Below are 22,795 nucleotides of genomic sequence, written 5' to 3' on the forward strand. Positions count from 1 at the left end.
TCAAAGAGCTTACAATCTACTCGGAGAAAACCACACAGAAAGAAAGTGGGAGGGGTCTGAAAGCACACAATGGCATGGCTAGGAAGTGAGATCAAGGCCTGGATCTTGACAAGATAAAGCAAAAGCCCACTCCTCAGAACCCGGGGTGTCCCAGGGCTGAGCCCCAGCTTTAGGTGGGGAGTAAGTGAAGATAAAGGCCTGACTGGAAGCAGGTAGAAGATAGATGAAGAGTGGCCCACAGAAAGCCAATCCTTCTGTGTAAAGGGATTACATATGACATGCTTCTAGCAATTAAAGCAATAGATATCACAGGCACTGTCTCATTAGGAAGATGAGCAAGGAAAAACCTTCAGAAGAAGTTGGTCTAGGGGGCTAATTCAACCTAGGCTCTTTGATTCAACATTTCTTTTATTAGGAACATTTTTTTTTAACAGGGGTCTAAATATAATGAGTATCAAGTCAGTTATGCAATCCATGTAGCCAGGCATTTGTCTGCTAAATCCCTCAAAAGCCTCTCCAAACCCCCATATGACTGTCAAGTTGAAACAATTATAGTGATTTAGGTTTCCAGGATAGGCAGCAACAGATGACTAAGTGTCCAGAGTGTTTCTGTTGGCCTCAGGCTATTACTGTTTAATATGATTGGAAGGTTTCTTTAGGATACATGTCAAAGGTGTACAAGAGACCATTAAATCATGTCTGCCTTCAGATAGCAGGGTTTGGAATTACACTTCTTTTCTCTTTTCATAAAACCCCAGGACAAATTCATGTCTTGGAGGAAGCGTGCCTGGTTACAAATTGATTGTCGTTCTTCTCCTTTAATGTTCTTATTCTGTGATTAGCCGGTACATGGCAAGAGAGCAAAGCAGTCAGTCACTGACTTCGGATTGACCCCAATGATTACTGCCTGTAGTGTATCTGAAAGGAACTGTAGCACCAAAAATACAATACATGACTACTCTCTCTTGGCTGTATATCATTAACATATTGTATGCCTACGTTCCAAGAGAATATATGTCACCTGAGGACAAGGCACATTTTGATTTTAACTTTGCAATCCCTATGCCCAGCAAAGCTAGTGATAAATGGGTAATCGATCAATTAACCAATCAACATACACTTATTAAGTATTGACTATGTGCTATGGACGGTGCTAAATATTGAGATACAAAGACAAAAGTGAAATTGTTACGGCTTTCAAGGAACTTATACTGTTATCTCTCCTGCATCCTGACTTTCCCAATCATGGTTTTGCTATATCACAGGTCAGCATAAGAAATTAAATGGAAATTTTTTGGGACTTTTGCTTAAGTCATAAAAGACACACAAAAAGCTAGCAGATGACACAAAGACTATGACAAAATACTTAACCCAAATTTTACAACAAGTTACTGTAAACACCCCATAAAAGAAAAAGAAAAAAATTCAGACTTCTCTGGCACAAGGGGAAGGCCAAAAGAATGCATGTGAATTTCCCACTTCGTGGGAGCCCTACGCTCCTAACCCTGGTGATATGGAAGGGATAACTGCATTTTAAAGAGGAAGACAAAAGGCACAAATATTAGCATACACATAATATATGAAAAATAAATTCAGGGAAGTTTGGGGAGGAAGCATATTAGAAGGAGAGCTTAGGAAAGGCTTCATGTAAAAGAAGGGGATCTTGTATGCACTTGTTGAATTGAACTGAAACAAAAATCTAATAAACACCTTGATCAAAAACATCTGTCTAGATTTTCCTTTGGAGGAAACATTAAACAGGCCATTTCTTTTGGCAAGATATTATTACTATTAAGTTGTTTTAGTTGTGGTTTTAAAGCAAACAATAGAGGATTCAGAAGATATAAATTTATCTCTACACCAAATTACTGGGGTATAGGCAAAAAGTACCCAAACTAGGAGTCTCTAAAGCAAGTGGGTGGTACTGCCCCCAGGCCCTGGAACAATGGGGAGGGTGGCAGCAGCCTCAGGTACACTTGCCAGGTGTTGAATAAAAATTACGGGGGTAGTGCAAGCATAAGAAAAGAAGAAAAAAGATTCTGAAAAACTGTACATGTTTCTCCTGTTGTGTAACAGAGTTAAAGTCATAGTGATTACATTATTTTCCAAATACACAAAATGCAAGTTATAACCCAACAGTGGTCAAGTTTGCAGACAGGTCTTAACAAGCAAGCGCCAGCAGGCAAGTGAGTCATGCATTGTCGGGAACGCCAGCATGCTTCGGCAGGAATATGTGCGTGTAATGACTTGTGTACAATATGATACTTCCATGTCTACATGATGCAATATTGCATCATCAAAATTTCAATGCAGGAAAAAAGACACAAATTTACAATAAATTATTAAATTTAAGATGTGCCATTTAAAAAAATATACTTTACATTTTTTTGAAATGACACAAATTTCAAAAACCATTGAAGGGTTAAAGAAGGTAGATTTCCAGGGGTGCACTGAGTAATTTTTTTAAAGGGGGCAGTAGGCCAAATAAGTCTGGGAACCTTTGCTCTGAAGTTTTATTAAGAAAACTAAAGATCAAAGTTCAAGGAAATAATATACTTGGTCAAAATTCCCTTTACTGAATTAAGACCCCCCGCCCACCACCACTGTCACCTACCTGTTCTCGCAGTGAAATCGAGCCAGGATGTCTTTGGCTTTGGTCTGACCATTAAGCTGAATGGCCATGGACACCTTGGAATGAAGAGGTGCGTGTACTCTAATGACTCCTTCGGGTATATCAGACTACAAAGAAGAGAAGAAAAAGAAAATCTACCTAAGCTACTTACACTCTGCCTCGGGCTAGAGTCAGTTCTTTGATTCTTTTTACCTTTGCCTTGATCTTTTTCAGAACATACACTCAGTTCTTACTATGATACCACTATCCTTGGCATTCCTTTATAGAAAAGAGTTACTGACAAAATGCTATAACAAATCTGCCTGGTCCTTGGAGGCATTAAAAATGGGCTTTCCTGAAGCAGAATCCAGGGTTATAACTGATTGGTTAGGGTAGGGCTTCCAAAGAACATCTCCTAAATTTTCTGTCTCATCAGACAAAAGCCTGTGACATCGGACCAAAAGGTCCTCCATGGGGATCTTCGGTCTCTAACTCCTATCACTACAGTGATAGGATTTACCTCTTTTGATATCCCCTGATCTTAGCACAGTGCCTGGTACATGGTACCAGATTGGCTGATGGATCGATGACTGATGCTGCAATCTGACAGATGATAACACAGAAACGGCTGTAGAAAATGGCTCCTGAATAAGATATGCAATGCTGAGGGTGAAGGTCCAGGAGGTTCATACCTTTTCTCTCTTATAACAGTAACTCACCCAGGGCATTAAGAACTACCAAAATACCAAGGGAACTAAACTATTGTGGTTAACTGAATTTTCTAGTTAACTTCAGCAAAACTTAGAAACCAACTTTTTGTTTCAATTTTTCTTGCTAAAAATCATATATATAGTACGTATGTATATGTATGTGTGTGTGTAAAAAGACATATAGACAGATATACATACAGATATATAGATATTGTATATATCTGTAGATATATAGTTGTGTATACATCTCTATCTGTCTATCTATCTATCTATCTATCTATCCATCTATCCATCTATCTTCTTTTCCTATGCTAGTGTGTAAAGTAAGCAGGACTAATTCTTTCCTTAAGTAATGTGGATCTTGTAGGACCAAGGGCATTATTCAGGACATATCTTCTTCTCAGAGGACACCAAATTAAATGAAACTTGGTACCAAAATATATCTATGTCATGGATAATTTTGTTTAAGTGAATATCTGATTTCAGACTTTCCCTTTCTCTCCTATTCTCCTAGAAGCAGAATGAAGAAAAATTATTCTAATTAATTAGAGATTCTTATTAATCAAAGCTTTACTGTGCTACTGATATTATTCGAAAAATTCCTTTAGATATTTAGGCCTCTGCTAATAGAATCCTTCCAATTCTCTTTACTTTAGCCATGACTTCCATTTTACAGCTCTCTAGGTCCTATGCTTTCATCTATCTGCCAGGTATCAAAGATACTCTCCTCCTGTCCCTTTAATGGTGGTATTTCCCAAGTCTCAATTATCAGGCACTTCGTTCACTACACTCTTCTCTCTCTTCTCATTGTGTCTGTGGCTTCAGGTGGATAACTAGGCCTCGTGTCTAAATGCTTACCTGACACTTCCACTCGGATGTTCTATTATTACCTCCAACTCAGCTTGTCTCTCTGTTACTTAACTGCTCTTCTGACAAAAACAAATTCCCCTTCTAGTTGCCTTATTTCTGTTAGTGGTAGTCATTTCAGACAAAAATCTTGCAGTCATATATTCCTTTCTGCTAACAATTTAAAGTGATAAGAGCAGAAAACAAAATACATAAAAAAATTATTGGTTGCAATTATTCTACTAAACAATTTAAATAAACTGTCTTAAGGAAATGTATTTTTAGGGGATTGAAGTGGGAAAGGGAGTAAGCATTTATATGGCATCTACTACATGCTAAGAAGTTTAGAAATATTATCTCATTTTATCCTTAGAACAACTCCGTAAGGTACGTGCTGTTATAATGTCCATTTTACAGTTGAAGAAATTGAAGTGAACAGAGGTTAAATGACTTGCCTAGGATCACACAGCTAGTAAGGATCTGAGACCTGATGTGATTGAAGTCTTCCCTGATTCTAAGTTCATCAGTCCCACCCTATCCATTCTATCTACTGAAGTGTGTTAGAAGATACACATTGTGTCAAAATAAAATATATCAATAACATAATAAAGGAAAAATAATAAAAGCAAACATTGAAATCATCCCTGAGTTCTCCTTATCCCTGACTGATCACATATAATCAATTAGCAAATCTATTAATTGAAATGCCCTTTCCTTTTCATTGTAATTTTCACTCTCCTGGTTTATGGTAATATCTTTTCTGAGATGATTATCTAAAAAAAGTAAAATTAAGGGGTAAAAAAGAGGAACGCACCGGGAGAAAGGGAAAGGGAAAGGTGGAATGGGAGGCACAAAAGAGCTTTTACAGTAAAGGGGAAGATGGGAAGGGGTGAGGTACATGAATCTTCTTCTCATAGGAATTGGCTCAAGGAGGGAATAACATGCACACTAATTGGGAACAGAACTCTATCTTACTCTATAGGAAAGTAGGAGGGAAAGGGGATAAGGTTCATATCCTCTCATATCTAGACTGCTTCACTAGCCTCTTGGTTGGTCTCTCCCCAAGTCCTATGCAACCTACACAGTCTTGACAGGCTAAATTTCCTACAATACTATTTTGACCATGTCACTCTCCTGATCAGAAACCATTAATGATGCCCTATCCAATCACTCCATAATCTGGTCCCCAACGAATTTTCCAACCCTATCTACAACAACCTTTTGGTCTGGCCAAACAGGCCTACTCCCTGACTCACAAACACATCCTACCTATCTTTTCATACGGCCATACATGCTATTATTCATCTGTCTAAAATTCCCTCTACTCTTTTCTCTTGCTGTACTCTTATTCATCCTTCAAGACCCAGATTAAATTTCTCTTCCTCTGTGAAAACTTTGAAGACCTGTCCAACCCATGGGTATGTCCCTCCTCTCAATTTCTACTGCATTTACTATAAATCCTATAGTCCTATAAATCTGGTGATTCATCCTGTCCTGCCTTTGGACAGCTTTGGTGATTCTGTTTCAAACTGTTTACCTCTAGCATCCCATTATTCAGTTTCTGACATGTTCATATTTTATTTCTTCAATTAGGTTGAATCAGGACCATGGCTACCCTTCATGGCACCTTGCAAGTAGTGGGTTTTTAAGAAATGTTGGATGGTTGATACAAGTGGGAGATTGCAAGGCTTCTGTATCAATGTAGGGATGTTTTGTTGAACCATTTTCAAGCCAACATGAGCTATGTATATGCCTACTGGGGTCACTTGATTTAACAGGAGAAGATTTTCCTACTGATGACATTTCTTTTTATGACTAGGAAGTATAAGTCATGTCCCACAATACTTAACACTGTTTATATGCATTGTGTGATGGTTAGCTGGTCTCTCACCAGACACAGCTGTGTCCTTTTAGTCACAGGTGGTGTAATAAATACCCCTGGCTCAAAATTAGCTCACCCCTCTCTGATTGCAGGAGGGTGGGCTGTCTCCTGCTTTAGACAGTTACTATTTGTGGTTCAGTGCTTGACATTCTTAATTTTATATTTATACTTTTCCTTCTGCTGGCCCTAAATGGGCCACACCAGTGTATGTCTACACACACATGGGCTATTTGGGAAATCAGGGGCTCTTCTCATTTTGTGAAGCACAAAGAGGTGGGGCTTCATTGAGCATCATGAATGGAACACACTTCCTTTTAAAGTCTGCAGTTCTGGTGAGGATCTAAGTGGCATTCTGTAGAATTTGCACTGGAGTAGGTTGGTGTGGGGCCTTGATGGTCAATCCTCAAGTTTCACAATACAGTCTAAGCCTCACCAGATACTGGCAAAATTTTCTAAGACCTCTCCTATTCTCCCTTGAATGCATTTTCAGAAATGAGATACAACATAGAACTATTCAGTGTTACTTGCTCCAAAATGTTGAAATTTGGCAGCTCATTGAATTTTTAAGAACTGAAAAAAATATTCTGATGACAATTTCTAAGGTTCATTGGTTTGGGTCTCACAAGCACATTGCTAGATTAAATAAAATGCATCTTATTTATATAACCTTGCTTCCCTCCTCAGGTAGAATGGGTCTCACAGCATCCTCTCAACCATAATATAGGTTCTTTGTGAACTCCCTATCATCAGTGATAGCATGGCGTCAGTATTTCTTGTCTTACTGTACTCAGACACCTAGAAATTGCCTGGCTAATATCGCTGAATGATTTTTTATGAGATCAATGAGTAAGTTAAGGGATTTTTGATACTCCCTGTACTGCTCACTTATCAGTCATACTTACAAGTTCCATGATGGCATACATCATTTTTCAAAGTCACATTCTGACTCTAGGGGTTAATTTTTGACAGATTTGTATGGCTAGAGGAATGGCAAGGTGGATGTTGGTTAAAGAAAACAGAGAGATACCTTCAGACTCCCCAAAGACAGTTATCTTACCTTCCTTCTTGAAGATGGGGATATTGGAAGAGTCTTTGAAGACCCAGGGCTGGTAGCCTAAAGAGCAAACATAGATCCTTAAGAATGATCTTGTATCATAACGAATGCAAATGGAGACTGTCTTCCCTTTCCAGTACCTCATTTTATAATGTTTGTGAATTTTACATTTTCTCCCAGCTTTCTAGGGTGGTTCATGCATTATAACCATAATAATTGTTAAAATTTATATAGACCTTTAAGGCTTACAAAGCACATCTCTCATGACAATTCTGTGAGGGAGGTAGTGCAAATATCAATTATTCCCATTTTACAGACAAGGAAACTGAAACTTGGAAAGGCACATCACTCATTGATGGTCTCACACAGCTGAAAAAAAGTGAGGGAGAGGATTCAAATCCTGATCTCCTGATCAAGAATTCACCACTATTTCCATCACATCATGTAGACTATCTCTGATTCAACAGCTTAGTTTGAAGTGACCTCACCTGAATGATCTATATGGAAATTCACCCAATCATCTCTGATTAATAAAAGAATAAATCAATGAGAAAAGTTTGCTTTACAATGACACTTCAAGGAAGCAACCACTGTCATCTTCCTAGACTTGGTTTCCTCACTGAACCTTGGTATTAACCACTGGATTAATGGTTTAATTAATTAATAATTAATTAACCACTGAGCCTCGCTCTTTGGGATGAGCTGCATCTTATCAAGCATTATTTTCAGTGAATATTTTAGAATTCTTTCACTCAAGGACATCTGTTCCCCTGGCTATTTGGCAGACTTAGTGTTGACATTCCTTTTCACTGTTTCACAGGGATTAAAATATCAGCTTTCAACTCTTGCCAAGGTAATGTTACTCTTGTTTATGAGTGCTTAGTACTAAATAAAAATACTAATAATTAGTGTGGTGGTCCAAGAATTTTAATAAAAAGGATAAAAACCTCTTCAGAATTGGAGCCCTACAGCCACCTGAATTAGGGCATAACATCACCCTTGCTCTAACTTGTATAGCCTGCTGGGCTGTGGCTACATTTTATTGCTGACACCTCTCTGCAAATATCGTCTGAGAATTTAATGTCTTTTGCTCCAAAAATATATGCCATATTATGCCTCGCCAGAGAAATGGGATCGTGACTAGTAAAGAACATGTTGTTGAATTATATGCATCAGATACCTCTATCTTTTCAGGTCTTTCTCGTTCCAAAGTTTTCCTTCTGAGAAGTTTCCTCATGCTTTTGTCAAATATCGGCTGTTTCTTCGTGTTGTTAATTGCTGCCTCATTCATCTTCCTCACCTGGGTGATCAGGAAAGATGGGACCTGGAGTAAGGAGGCAGAAATGGCAAGAAGTCAGAGTCAAACTAGATTTTGCCAATGGACTGTCCACTTTTTAATGGTTCAGTAATTCCCCAAATCAACCAATCAGTAAGCACTTATTAACTGCCTGCTCTATGACTGGCACTTGGTTAGGTGTTGGGAATACAAAGACAAAAACAAAATACTTATCAGAAATGGCAAAAAGTCAAATTGTTGAACTAGATTCTACCAGTGAACTGCTCGCTTTTTTATGGCTCAGTAATTCTCTCGATCAATCAATAAACACTTATTAACTTGCCACTATGAGCCTGGTACTTTGCTAAGTGCTGGGAATCCAGAGATAAAAATGAAACACTAATGAGATCAATATAGGATCATAGATTTAGAACTGAAGGGCCCTTGTATTGGTATTGTTGTTGTTCAGCCATATGGACTCTTTGTGACCCTGTGGACCAGATCAGGTCAAGCACTTCTGTTCTCCACTATTTCTTGAAGTCTGTTCAAGTTCATGTTTGTTGCTTCCATGGAACTTTCTATCCATTTCATCCTCTACCATCCTTTTATTCTGTTGCCTTCAATTTTTCCCAGAATCAGAGTCTTTTCCAATGAGCTGTGTCTTCTCATTATGCAGCCAAAGTATTTAAGCTTCAGCATCTTCCAATTAACAGAGTTAATTTCTTTAGGTATTGATTGATGTGACTCCTTGCTGTCTGAGGAATTCTCAAGTCTTCTTGGGCACCACAATTCAAAAGTGTCAATTCTGCAGAGCTCGGCTTTCATTATAGTCCAACTCTCAAAGTCGCACATAACTAGTGAAAAAAAAAAAACCATAGCTTTGACAAGAAAGACCTTTGTTGGCAAGGTGACAGCTCTGCTTCTTAGTATGCTGTCCAGATTTGCCATAACTTTCCTTCCAAGGATCAAGCATCTTTTAATTCCACGGCTGCAGTCACCATCTTTGCAATAATCTTTGAGCCCAAGATAAATCTCTCACTGCTTCCATTTCTTCTCCCTCTATTTGCCTGAAAGTGATGGCACCAGATGCCATGATCTTATTTTTTTTTTTATGTTAAACTTCAAGCCAGCTTTTTCTTTCTCCTCTTTCACCCTTATTAAGAGGCTTTTTAACTCCTCTTCACATTCTGCCATCAGAGTGGTATCCCCTGCATATCTAAAATTGTTGATTTCTCCTGGCAATCTTAATTCCAGCTTTTGATTCATCCAGCCTGGTATTTCAAATGATGTACTCTATAAGTTAAATAAATAATATGACAACATGCAATTCTGTCATACCCCTTTTCCAATCTTGAACCAATCAGTTGTTCTATGTTCAGTTCTAACTGTTGTTTCTTGACCTCAGGAGACAAGTAAGGTAATCTGGTACTCCCATCTCTTTGAGGACTTGCCACATTTTGTTGAGATCCACACAGTCAAAAACTTCAGTGTAGTGAATGAAGCAAAAGCAGATGTTTTTCCAGAACTTCCTTGCTTAATCCAGCAAATGTTGGCAATTTGGTCTTCAGTTCCACTGCTTCTTCAAAAGTCAGCCTGCACTAGGGGCAGCTAGGTGGCACAGTAAATAGAGCATGGGCCCTGGAGTCAGGAGGACCTGAATTCAAATCCAGCCTCAGACACTTAACACAAAAACTAGCCATGTGACCTTGGGCAAGTCACTTAACCCCGATTGCCCTACCTTCCCCCCTCCAAAAAGAAAAAAAAAATTTTTAAATGTCAGCCTACACTTCTGGTAATTCTTGGTTCACATATTGCTGAAGCCTAGCTTTCAAAATCATAAGTATAACCTTGGCATGGGAAATGAGTGCATTTGTTCAATAGTTTGAACATTCTTTGGCATTGCCCTTCTTTGGGATTGGGAAATAAACTGTTCTTTTCCAATTCAAGTCCAATCTCCTCATTTTACACATGAGGAAACTAAGGCACAGAAAGCTTAAATGCCTTGCCTGGTGTCACACCTAATAAATGTCTCATGTGGAATTTGAATCCAAGTCTGCCTGACTCTGAGTTCAGGGTTCTATCCTCTGTATCATGTATGCTGTCTCAAGGGCCTTAAAATCTATTGGAGGACAAAATATGCATAATACATAAAAAATAAATACAAAGTAACTTTGGGTGGAGAGTAGCAGTTGGGGTGGAGGAGAAAATTAGGAAAGGCTTCCATAAAAGGAGACTCCTGAACTTCAGTTTTAAAGGAAACAAGGAATTCAAAGATTCCCAAGCTCCTCTTCTGGGCCCTAGAATCAGTAACCTCCTAAAGGGACAACAGTGGGTTGATATTTAGAGTTATTTATTGTTATGGGAATGGAAATTTAAGCTCTTCCCTGCCCCTAGGCCCTTTGATAGGCTTAAGTGCACCTAGAGCCTGTGACAGGAGGCTTGATTTTCGGGAATGCTTTTTGATTGGGCAGTGGGTCGAGAGGGCTGTTACATTCTCTGAGTCAGGAGAAGGCTATATAAGCCCTGATGTGAGGCTTTGTTTTGGGGCTCACTTTGAGAAGTGTTGTGTGATTTGACCAGACAAGACTCTGGGCAGCCGTTGAGCCCCCGGCTTTGAAAACCCAGATATTGGTGTTTCCTTCTCTGGTAACTGACTGGGTATGGATGTGATGGTCAGACTGAAGCCTTTCTGCTTGATCTGTTTCTCTGTCTTCTTGTAACTTCTGCTTGTGACTTGTTTATATTCTCTGAAGTTCAGGGCGCTGACTTTTTCCCCTGAACTAGGTAAATGATATGTGTGACTGATTAAAGTAAGATTGTTAACCCATTTGAGTTGCTTTCCTTTAGAAAAGCAGATCTAGGAACCTGTGTTGGCAGCCACCCTGGGGATGCTGGGGTGCTTGCTGCTACATTTACTCTCTTCTCACAGGCAGACCCAGACTGAAGAATATCCTAGAACAAACAGACATACTAAAATCCTGAGAAAACTAGCTTCTCAGTCTCTCTTAAGTGGAGACAGAGAAAGGTTATGGCATGAAAAGCAGGAAGAATGAGCATCATAAAATAAGGAGAGGAGTGGTAAAGGGCAGCCCTTGAAACTTACACATAAAAATGCCTCCAAGAGCCCAGTCCCACCTCCATGTTGACCATGGGGCTCTGGGAGAAACAGGTCTCATTGTCCTTCTTTTCTCAGTTGCCTCTTATGCATAGGGCTCATGCTCCAGGGAAAGCACAAAGATTTTAAGTGGCCCCTTTCCAAGGAGGACCATCACTCACCGTCCACAGAATGTCCTGATACCTAATCAAGAGCCGGACAATGTGTGCCGTAGTAGCAGCTGCCTGCATCTCTTCTTGATTGGAGCGTTTGCCTTTGTAGATGAAGAGATTTGGTGCAACGATCATGGAAACATTCCACAAACTCATTTTGTTCTTCCCTTCATTAGCAACCACTTTCTTGAGGAATATCAGGAAGGCCTAATAGGAAACATTATTCCTATTATGCTATTATAACATGACATGACATAAAATAACAAAACATTATATGAGATATATGACATGATACAAGATAACAAATTATATGATATGACAACTTGACATGATAGAATATATAAAAATATGTGATGATATATAATAAAATGATATAACAACCATATATGATATATGACATGATAAAATATATAATACAGTTATCATATCATATTATTTATTTAAAATGTTATAATGATTTAACATATAACATTAATAATTTAACAAATAACATATAACCAAAATGTACCAGTGATCCTATGAAAGTTATTTATTTCCACTCCCCATCCCCCTGCCTTTGCCCCCCAGCACCTCCAGGCATTGTCAATAGAGCTGAGCTATGCAATATTTTATATTGTTCCACTGTTTATTGAAAGGTGTTAACATAAGTAATATTGGTAATTTTTCTATACATAATAGTAGCTCCATTTTCACTGAGTTTATGATACTGGAGACCCTGTGATCTTTCATCTGGGCATTTTGAAGATCTGAAAGTCTGAATATAGTTAACCCTTGAAAATCTGGCAGATATTACGATTCAAAATTTTTTTGAGGATGTCTAAATACTTGACACTCAAGACAGGTATCAGTCAGTGGTCAATCAATAACACTGATTAAGCATCTACTTAGTGTCAGGCATTGGGAATTTAAAGAAAGGAAAAAGACAGTTCCTGCCATCACAACATGTAAAGAAACATGTACAAACAAGCTATCTGAAGGATAAAAAGTTAAAATCAACAGAGGGAAGGCAACAAAATTAAGAAGGACTGGAAAGGGTTCCTGTAGAAGATCTATTTATTTGATTTTCTTCTCAAGAGTAGGGGAACACATTGAGGATAACAGGGAGCTCCTAACAGGGAGCCCCAGAAGCCTTCTGCTGCTTTATGACCTCACATTTGAAAATTATTTACCCAGGGGAGTGTTTCCTTCAGCTAAACTAAGGAGAGACAACCTGTTCAGACAGTATAAAAGCCCAAGCCTTCATCTAAAATTTAAAGAAGATTGAATGAGTCTAAGATTTTATTTTTTGGATAAAATTTCCTCTGTTGTTTTTCAGCTTTTTCTTTAGCCCCACAAAGAGAAAAACTGGAGAGATCGCTGAGAAGCAATCCTTGCCAGACTTCTGTTGGGAAAAAGAAAGCTTTGAAAAGGTTCAAGGGGCCATGCATTTCAGCTGAGCCTTCCAAAATTCATGGATTCCTCAAAGTAGAGATGAAATCCCATAAGGATGGGAAATTTTGGCACTCCTGGTTTTGTTTTCTAGCTACAAGAGATATTGTGGGAAAATGGAGGCACTGGGAAGGTCAGCTAGTACTTTTCCATCTCAATATTAGTTGCAGTTGAAATGGGGGGGAGGGGAAGCATAATCAAATGTTTCAGGAGACTCAAAAGTATAAGTTCTTCTAGGGTTCTAGGAAGAAGGAGAGATTACTATTTAGTTTAAATAAATTCGGTAAATTTTTGATTCTCAGTTGTACATAACTAAGAAGTAATGAGAATCCCTTTACATTAGCTTTGTATTTTGTTGTTGTTCAGTCATTTCAGTTGTGTACAACTCATTGTGACTCCATATGGGGTTTTCTTGGTAAAAAGACTGGAGTGGTTTGCCATTTCCTTCTCCAGTTCTTTTTACATATGAAGAACTGAGGCAAACAGGGTTAAGTGACTTGCCCAGAGTCATACTGCTAGTAAGGCCATTATTTGAACTTAGAAAGATGAGTCTTCCTGATTTCAGGCCTGGCATTCTATCCACTGTTCCTACCTAGCTGCCCCAGCTTTAGATATGGTGGCTTAAAATACTGAGGGTTGGAGTAGATATTTTTCCTTCCCTAGGAGTCACTAATATTTTCACTTCAGTTCTGAAACCTCAAAGTACTCAAGTGACTTTATGAATTCTTTCAGTAATTAAGACATCAAAATAAACATGATTTTCATTAACTTTCAGGGATTGAAAGAGATTTGAAGGAAAGGAATGTGTTTGATAAAAGCCTATGGCCAATGATTCTATCACACAATCCCAGAGCTGTGAGGGGCCTCAACTATCCATCTGTCCCTAAAAAGAAATTCTTTCTATAACATTTCCATAAACATTAAGACTTGGTTTGAGCACCTCCAGCACAAGAGAACCCACCACCCACGAAGGCGATCCTTTCCACTTTTTGACAGCTATAATTATTGGGAATTAGTCATTATCATCACATATCAACTAAAGGGAAGTTCAAATCAAAGTATTTTATTAATGACTTAATACACACAGATCACTTCAAACTATACAATTCCACTGAAGAGAGAAGACTTTTATTCAGTTTCCCCACTGGATAAATTCTCTTTACCAAAGCAAATCAGATACTTTTAGAGACCTGCCTAGCACACTAAGAGGATCAATGACCTGCCCAGGGTCAAAAAACCAGTAGGTCTCAAGACTTAAATTCAAATCTTCTTGTCTTAAAGGTTGGCTCTATCCACGATGCTATTGGAAAATTCATAAAATGAATCCTTTGTCTCATGGAATATTCCTCCAGAATGATATAAAAATATCATTTAGAACCAATAAATATAAAGTATAATAAGTAAAAAAAAATATGCCAAGGCATTATGGTAACAATATCAGTAGCAGTAACAGCAGCCTCAGCAATAGCAGAAGCAGCAGAAAGGTAGCACAGCGGATAGAGTATCAGGCCTAGACTCAAAAAGACCTGAGTTCAAATAAGGCTTCAGACACTTTTTAGTTGTGTGACCCTGGACAAGTCATTTAACCCTGTTTTCCTCAGTTTCCTCATCTGTAAAATGAGCAGGAGAAGGAAATGTCAAACCACTCCAGTATATTTGCCAAGAAAACACCAAAAAGGGGTCACAAAGAATAGGGCCTAACTAAAGACTAAACAAAAGTAGTAGTAATAGTAGTGGTAGTAGTAATAGTAGCAGTAGTAGTCAAAATCATAACACCAAAACCACTTCCCAGAAAAGTAGTAGTGGCTGAAAACAGGTTCATTTCTCTAAATAAATTCACCTCTGAATGAAGTCTATGAAACTTCTATGATCCAAATGTGGAACCTAATGGCCCTCCATGAGTGACAGTCATCACATAAATTCATTTAGAAATGCTGACAAAGAAGTCATGAGGATTTGTTTACAGAAATCAATGGGTTAATGATAATAATACAAGATTAGGTCATTGCCACAAGAAATTATGGAAAGGACATCCTTAAGGAGCCTAGATTTATTAATTAATTCAGGTTTGTGTTTTGTTTTTTTGCAAGAATATGGTAAAATCTATGCAGTGCTCTTGCATCTGCTGAATTGCTAGGAATGGACAATGAAGAAGCCAGTGGTTTCCAAAAGTTTTAGTAGTTTTCAGTTTATCATGCCTTAAAACTATGCTAAGACTTTTGGGAACTCCTGTACATCTGAGCAGCCTTGGGTGATCCATAGCTGATGTCATGTTTTGTGAATTTCACTGTAAGAAATCCATACTCACAGAGAGCACTGAGTGATATGACCTACCTTGGCAGCATCTCTGTTGGCATCAGGCAGAAGCATGATCAGAAGGTGCAAAGCTTGCAATTGCAATTTGATCTTGGAGATTCCTAAAAATACAACAGGAGCATCATGACACACTAGGAACTCCTTAGATGTGTACAGAAAACACTGTTTGCTGACATCTTGTGTTGCCAGAGGGCTACTGGCAACTCTTCACATGTCTTCAGCACGATGGTGCGAAGTCTGCCCAAACTGGATAGGTCTTCTGGTTGCTGATATACCATATCACTTTTATGACATATGATGGACAGGTTGGCAAATGAAAAATCCCTATAACTTTTAAAGGATTTATTATATACTTTGAACCGAGGCATTTGAGTGATATGGTGGATAAAGTATTGAGCTTGGAGCCAGAATGAGCTGAGTTCAAATCCTGCCTTACCTATTTACTAACTGCATGACAATGGGAGAATTCAGCCTCAGTTTACTCATCTCTAAAAAGAAGAGGTTGTACTTACTGATGCATAATTTCTCTTCCAACTCTGAATGACCAAGAGCTTTTCAAAGTGCTTTGTCTTATATTATGCAACTTTTGATACTGTAAATAGATTTACAAAGACTATAATAAGCGACACTTTTATGTGTTGGATGACCCCTAATTCCAATGCTTAACTTGCAGATATATAGAAATAAAAGGGATAATCTTTGGGGACTCAACAGCACTGTCTTCCTAATAGGAGCACAAGACCAACTCATATTCTACCATTTTTATGTCTGAGAGTGGGCATCTGCCTCATTTGGACAGAAGCCTGTCTCTTTCCCTGGAATCCTATAGAATTTGTTTCAAGTTTGAAGATCTTATGGGTTATGCCCACATAGACGACATGAGAGCACATCAGAAAACCCAGACTTGCTTGTGCCACCCCTGTGTTCTCCTTAGAGATGGGAACCAGACCATCCAAGGAATCCATATATCAATGGAGAACTCTGAAGTAAAAGGGAAATCTAAATGTGTTTCTAGGTAATGAGTGAAAGTCATTGAAATGCAAACATGTTTCAGTGAAATGCAAACACTTTTTCTCCTGACAAGATGTTGGATATGGATATGACATAATACCACCTCGTCAAGGAGATCACACTGACCCTTTCATGTATGTGTGTAGAATGGAGGGGACAAGGGGATAGTGCAAACAAATGAATGATGTGCCCTTAAATAAGAATTTGGCAGATATGTGTGTGTGTGGGTGTGTGTGTATGTAAGGGGAGGGGTTATCATTTAGAGCTGGGACATCAATGTCTGAAGAAAATCTGTATGTGAATTTTTAGATAAGCTCAGTTTGTAAATCAAACACAATCAGAGGCAGATGAAACAGAGTGTCATACTATAAAGGATTTGACTATGCTTTATTCAAGCAGGAATCTTTAAGAGGAAGTGTCTGTAACGGGCTCTCTGAAGTAACAAATAAGATTTTTATCTTAATACCTAAGGCACAGCTGAGAGCTGCCTTGGTATAACCTTGAACAAAGTGAATTTGAAAAGTCTTCTAGAGGAAAACAGTTGCAGATCTACATTGGAGATCTCTGTTTTTATCTGCAAGAAAATGTGGCAATTTAGATGAAATGATCATTAAGTTCTATTTCTTAATAATAGTATCTAACATTTACAAAATGTCACAAAACCGCTGTTAGGTAAGGAGTACAAGTATTTTTATATCCATTTCACTGATGAACAAATTAAGGCTTGCTGAGGTGAAATGATTTGCCTGAGGTCACACAGTTAGTAAATGGCAGAAGTGAGATCCAAACTTCTTTCTAAGATAGCCCATTTACTGACATGCCAAGATGCCTCTTAATATGCTAAATTAGAGGTATCATACTCCAATAGAAAGAGATCCCTGCAGGCTGCATTCTGACCTAGAAAACCACAAATTAGCATTATCTACATTGTACTACTGTATTTTTATTACTTTGTTAGACATATCTCAGTTACACTTTAACCAGCTTCAGGACACACTTGGGAGTTTTAGGGGTTGTGAGTTTGACATCTCTTGTCTTAAGTCACCTTTGCCTTTATCTCAATCAATAATGTGTAAATGACAAAATAGCCGTTAAGGTTTAAAGACTAAATTGGGAAATGACTAACTTTCATTTTACAGATGAAACCTAGGCATATGACTGTTTTTGTAATTAATAGAATCCGTGATTGCATTGGTTGCAAAGAAGCTGTAATTCTTTTCTTTCTGTCAGTCATTTATTTCCTGGGAAAGATATTAAGACTTTCCTAAATGTGTCTAAAGCTATGATTGATGGGCTATTAGTCCTTTAATTTTATGAGACTTTTTGGGGGCAAACTTTGGATAAAGAAAAGTAATTATAGTAATGGATAAAACCCTTCTCTCCCAATCCCCCGTGAGATCCTTGGGATCCCTGACTTTAAGAGTATAACAGAACCCAATGGAACAGTCTGATTCTACCCTTTGGGAAAACATGTTTCCTTCGGGGTTTACACTATGGAGCCCAAAAGGCCATTCTTTACCCCCCCTGCAAGCCCGCTCTTTGATGTTACAGTGAGCTTGCCTGATAGCAAATCAGTCACCTGGAATATGGCATTTTTCAGTTTCAAGGTGACACAAAGAAATGTGGAAGCTTTTACAAGTCACATAGCTATTTCTTTCTAAGATATTTTTCCAGGCTCATTTTATTCAATGATTTGTAGGGACAGCAATCAGGCAGTGAGCTGTGGGGCTAAGAAAACAAATTTATTTTTATACTTTGCTTTAAAGGTACATCTCCAAAGGAGCATGTCCTCAGAGGCTGAAACTGACCTGACCTCGAGTTATGGTATAACACCTGCAGAATTGAACAGTAACCGTTTGTCAGCTGAATCGTTGAGCTGAGCTCGGTGGGAGGATCACAAGCCTGCAGTCTTTTCTAGGACAGTAAACTTGATAGAAAAACCCCATACTTCATGATTTAAAAATAAAAAAGAGCCAGATCTTCTTTCTACACTAGTAAATTCTACTCACAGAAAGTATTCCATCTTAGCACACAGACAGGGTCTGTACCTGTGATTCCAATGGTACAAGGAATTACTGCATTAGGAATATCGCTCCACCAATGCAAGAAGGCATTTTGGCTGCTTAGGGTTTTAGAGCAGGGCTTTGCAACCTGCCATCTGTGGAGAGATTTCAGGGAGTTTGCAAACTTGAATGGGAAACAATTCATCTTTATTTCATTATAACTGGTTACTACTGAAATACTATGCTTGTTATTTTGTATGTTTTAAAGACATGATTCTGAGAAGGGTCCATGGGGCCAGATCAGATCACAAAAAAAGATAAGAGCTTTGAACTTGGAGTCAGGAAGACCTGAGTTCAAATCCAGCCTTAATACTTTCTAGTTGTGCAACTATGGGCAAATCACTTAATCTCAGTCTGGCTCAGTTTCCACAACTGTAAAATGGGCATAATTAACAGCAACTACCTCCCAGGGTTGCTGTGAGGATAAAAATGAGATAATAATTGTAAAGTACTTAGCAAACCTTAATAATAACTAGCATTTATTTAGCGCTTTATCAGTGAGTTGCCTAGAATGCTGAGAACTCTGTCCAGGGTCACACATCCCACATATGACAAAGTCAAGAACTGAACCCAGGTCTTCTAGTTCTGGGGCTAGCTCTGTATCCACTATTCCATAGTGTCATTCACTACCTCTTATAGAGAACAAATCGATACCGGACTTTGATAAACACAACCCAAATTTAAATCTCTCTTCCTAGAACAGGAAAGTTAACACTTCTTTTCTTTCCTGCCACTGGTATTTGAAAACTGAGATGATCTGGAAATATACTAATTTTAGGACAATGCTTTTTCTTATTAATTTAAGAGCTCACTAATTACCATCTTCTATAATAATTTTAATGATTTTGCAGCTCCTGAACAATCAGGGCCTTTACAGAGCATGGTCTCTAAATGAATATGCCTTTTGATGATTAAAATCCAATTGGAATTCTTACAAGGGATTAATGAAGTAATGATTAAAGCTTCAGATAGAAAGCTTAAAAAAATTCTTCCTGCTCTAATACTGACCAATTTTGCGACCTTGGTCAAAGCACTTAAAATACAACACTTTAGCTCTCTGTACTATAAATTAGGTTTTGTGGGGCAGTGAATATAGTACCGACCCTGGAGTCAGAAGGACCCTAGTTCAAATCTGGCCTCAGACACTTGACACACTTAACAGCTGTGTGACCTTGGGCAAGTCACTTAACCCCAATTGCCTTGCCTTCCCTCCTCTAAAAAAACAAAGATAATGTTTTGCAATCAATTTTAGAGCTGGAAGAAACCTCAGACATCTAATCCAATCTTTCATTTTATGGATGGGAAAACTGAGGCATGGGGTAAGTCCAATTTTCCTTCTCAGCCCACTATGTGTGTGAGGCTTCTGGATAAAGACTCCACTGAAGAAGCAAGAAAGTTGGGACATTTCCAGTCATGGACCTTCCTGTATTAGGGGTAGGGAAGTAACATAGTGGAGAAAGCACTGAACCTGGATTCAGGAAACCCAGATTTCAAATCAGCCCTCACATACATACTAGCTAGATAACCCTGGGCAAGTCACTTGACCCCTGTTTGCCTCAGGGTTCCCCCCTCCCCCATCTATAAAATGGAGAGAATGGTAGCACCTATTTCTAAAGGTTTTTGTGAAGACAAAAATGAAATAATACTTGTAAAATGCTTTGCAAACCTTAAAGCACTAACCACATGCTAGTTATTACTATTAATTAGACTTGAGGAGCCCCATGGTGGCCAAAGTGCCTTCTGGATTATTGACCTGTTCTTGCTGCAGCCACTGAATGCTTATTCACTTGCTGCATTTTTAGTTAACTCAAGGGATATTTCTTGAGCGAATTAAGTGTCAAGGAGAGTCTCTGTTCATTCCTTTCCTTACAACAGCTATGTCACCACCTCTTGACACAGATTACCTAGAAAATACAATATAATGGCCTCGGAGACGTAAAATATCCATTCTTAGACAGAGACCTTAATTTCTGGGCTACAGAGCTCAGCAGCCATTAAAGGGCAACTCTGGGCCAAATGAAACTACCTTCAAGATCTGAGCTGTGTGATGGAACTTCATGGAAATCGACCAGGCAGATCTGACAGTTTCTCAAGGTAAAAACATTCAGGGCAAACAAGACACTGTTGGGGAAAAAAACCAATTTCATTTCAATTCCAAATCTAGAGTCTGACCTGAGTTTGAATCCTACTCACTAGCTATGTGACTCTGGACAAGTCTCTCAACCTCTGACTCAGTTTCCTTATCTGTAAAAATCACAGGGTTGTCGTGAGGTACAAATTAGATAAAATGCTTTGTAAAGCATTTGGCAAAACTTAAAGTGTGATATAAATGCTAGTTGTTGATATTACATTACAACAAATGCTCCCAAGTAACTAGACATTTTTTTCAAGAGGGGTGGGGTAGGGATGCTTATTTTTCATCATGTTATTTCATGGGTCATGTCTAATCAGTGACCTTTCTTTTGCTTTATGCCCCATACAGTGACATGTGGTGTATTTATGCAGAGATGTTGTTTTCACTTACTTTCCACTAAGGCAATGAAGGCAGGCAGATACTCCACAGTAAAGAGGGGGCTGGGGAGGTCTCTGATAAACATCTTTAGCAGTCCTGCTGCATCGTTGTTGCGGACTTGGTCCCAATCAAACGCATCTTCATAAAATTTGCTTTCAAGTTCTTGGCGGAGGTTCTGCAACCAAAGGAAATAGTCAGATGTTCCATGACTGCCCCTGGACATTCTCCCTTCTCCCTCCCTCTCTGCAATGTCATTAACAAAGGTCACTTTTTTGGATAGAGCAGTGGGCCTGGCAGGAGTCAGGAAGACCTGAGTTCAAACTAGATCTCAGACACTTCACTGTGTGAGCCTGGGAGAGTCAACTGCTGTCTGCCTCAGTTTCCTCAACTGTAAAGTGTGGATAATAATAGCACCAATATCCCAGGTTAGTTCTGAGGCTCAAATTGAGATAATATTTTGTAAAGTGCTTAGCATCGTGCCTGGCATATTTTGTTATTGTTCAGTCATTTCAGACTCTCCATGACCTTATTTTGAGTGTCTTGGCAAAGATGCTGGAGTGCTTTGTCATTTCTTTCTCTAGCTTATTTTACAGATGAGGAAACTGAGACAAACAGGGGGATATAACTTGCCCAGGGTCACACAGTTAGTGAGTATCTGAAGACAAACTGGAACCCAGGAAAATGAACCTTTCTGATTCTGAGCCCAGGGCTCTACCTGCTGCACACCTAATTGCCCTGGCACATAGTATGTCTTTTAAAAATGCTTATCCCCTTCCCTTCCCAATGTCTACATAGATTATTTTTTTTTCTTTAAGGCAAAAGGTGAGGCAATTGGGGTTGTGACTTGCCCAAGGTCACACAGCTAGTAAGTGTCTGAGACAGGATTTGAACTCAGGTCCTCCTGACTCCAGGGCTGGTGCTCTATTCACTGTGCCATCTAGCTGCCCTACCTACATAGATTCTGAACTGCTATTTTCAACAGGGGTTGGAGTCAAGTCTCACATGGCTCTGCTGGGGTAAAGAGCTTTGAAAATCCTGATTGCCCATGGCCAGACCACTGCTCCTCTAAAAAAGGAATAGTCGGACTTGTTTTGTTGAAACAATTTGGCAACTGTTCTAATCCCCTTCTGTCCTTGAGCTCTAACTCTGACACCGACACACTAGTATTCAGACTTTAGCCTTGGATTCTTGACTCGGGCCCTTCTTGATTTTGGTTTTTGCCTCCTCTCTCCCCTCCCCAGTTCCCCACAAAGCACGTCGATTCCCAGGCTTAAACTTTCTGTCTTTGGCTTCTGAACATTCCCAACTAACCCGAATCGTCTCCTTATCCGCTTTTCTCCTCCCTAGCTAGGTTGCTTCCCAGCACAACCCTCCACCCCAGTCCAGCTTTGGGATCTTCCATGGTTCATTTACCTGTGTCCTTCTGCATTCCAATCCTGTCCTTCATTGTACAGCTCAAACAGATTAATGCTATCCCTAAATACAGACATAGCTCCTATACACAGGAACCGTGCTATCCCTGGCCCTGGCATCCTCTGCCCCAACAGCTGGATTTCCTATATTTTATCAGTACCCATTCTATACCCTCAGATGTCTCCCCAGTGGCTGGTCACCCGAAATATAAGCCCCTCTCCACTGCAGGTTTGTGTACTGGCATTTGTTTGAGAATGACAGTATTTGAATAATAATTTCTAAATGAATGTCTTTTATGGGTGTTCTAATAGTTTCTTAGAGGAAAAAAACAATCTTGAAAGCATGACTAATTCTATATAAATACATACTTTTTTTTCACTCTGACCATAATTTCATTTCTGTGGTC

At 38.9% G+C, this 22,795-nt stretch overlaps 1 protein-coding gene across 1 annotated transcript in view; it reads right to left on the reverse strand.

Moving 5' to 3' along the window:
- Positions 1–22,795, reverse strand: part of ARHGAP28 (Rho GTPase activating protein 28) — a 65,171-nt gene that overhangs the window by 8,215 nt on the left and 34,161 nt on the right. The window contains exons 7-12 of the mRNA XM_069099666.1: positions 20,989–21,151; positions 15,409–15,491; positions 11,656–11,853; positions 8,284–8,427; positions 7,107–7,163; positions 2,615–2,739 (exon numbers count right to left, since the gene is read on the reverse strand). Coding sequence (XP_068955767.1) covers positions 2,615–2,739; positions 7,107–7,163; positions 8,284–8,427; positions 11,656–11,853; positions 15,409–15,491; positions 20,989–21,151 — 770 coding nt within the window. The remainder of the gene's footprint in view (positions 1–2,614; positions 2,740–7,106; positions 7,164–8,283; positions 8,428–11,655; positions 11,854–15,408; positions 15,492–20,988; positions 21,152–22,795) is intronic.

Source organism: Petaurus breviceps, unplaced genomic scaffold, assembly GCF_028583685.1.
Source record: "Petaurus breviceps papuanus isolate PSGF00001 unplaced genomic scaffold, PetGlider_PUasm1.0 38, whole genome shotgun sequence".
Taxonomy (NCBI): domain Eukaryota; kingdom Metazoa; phylum Chordata; class Mammalia; order Diprotodontia; family Petauridae; genus Petaurus; species Petaurus breviceps.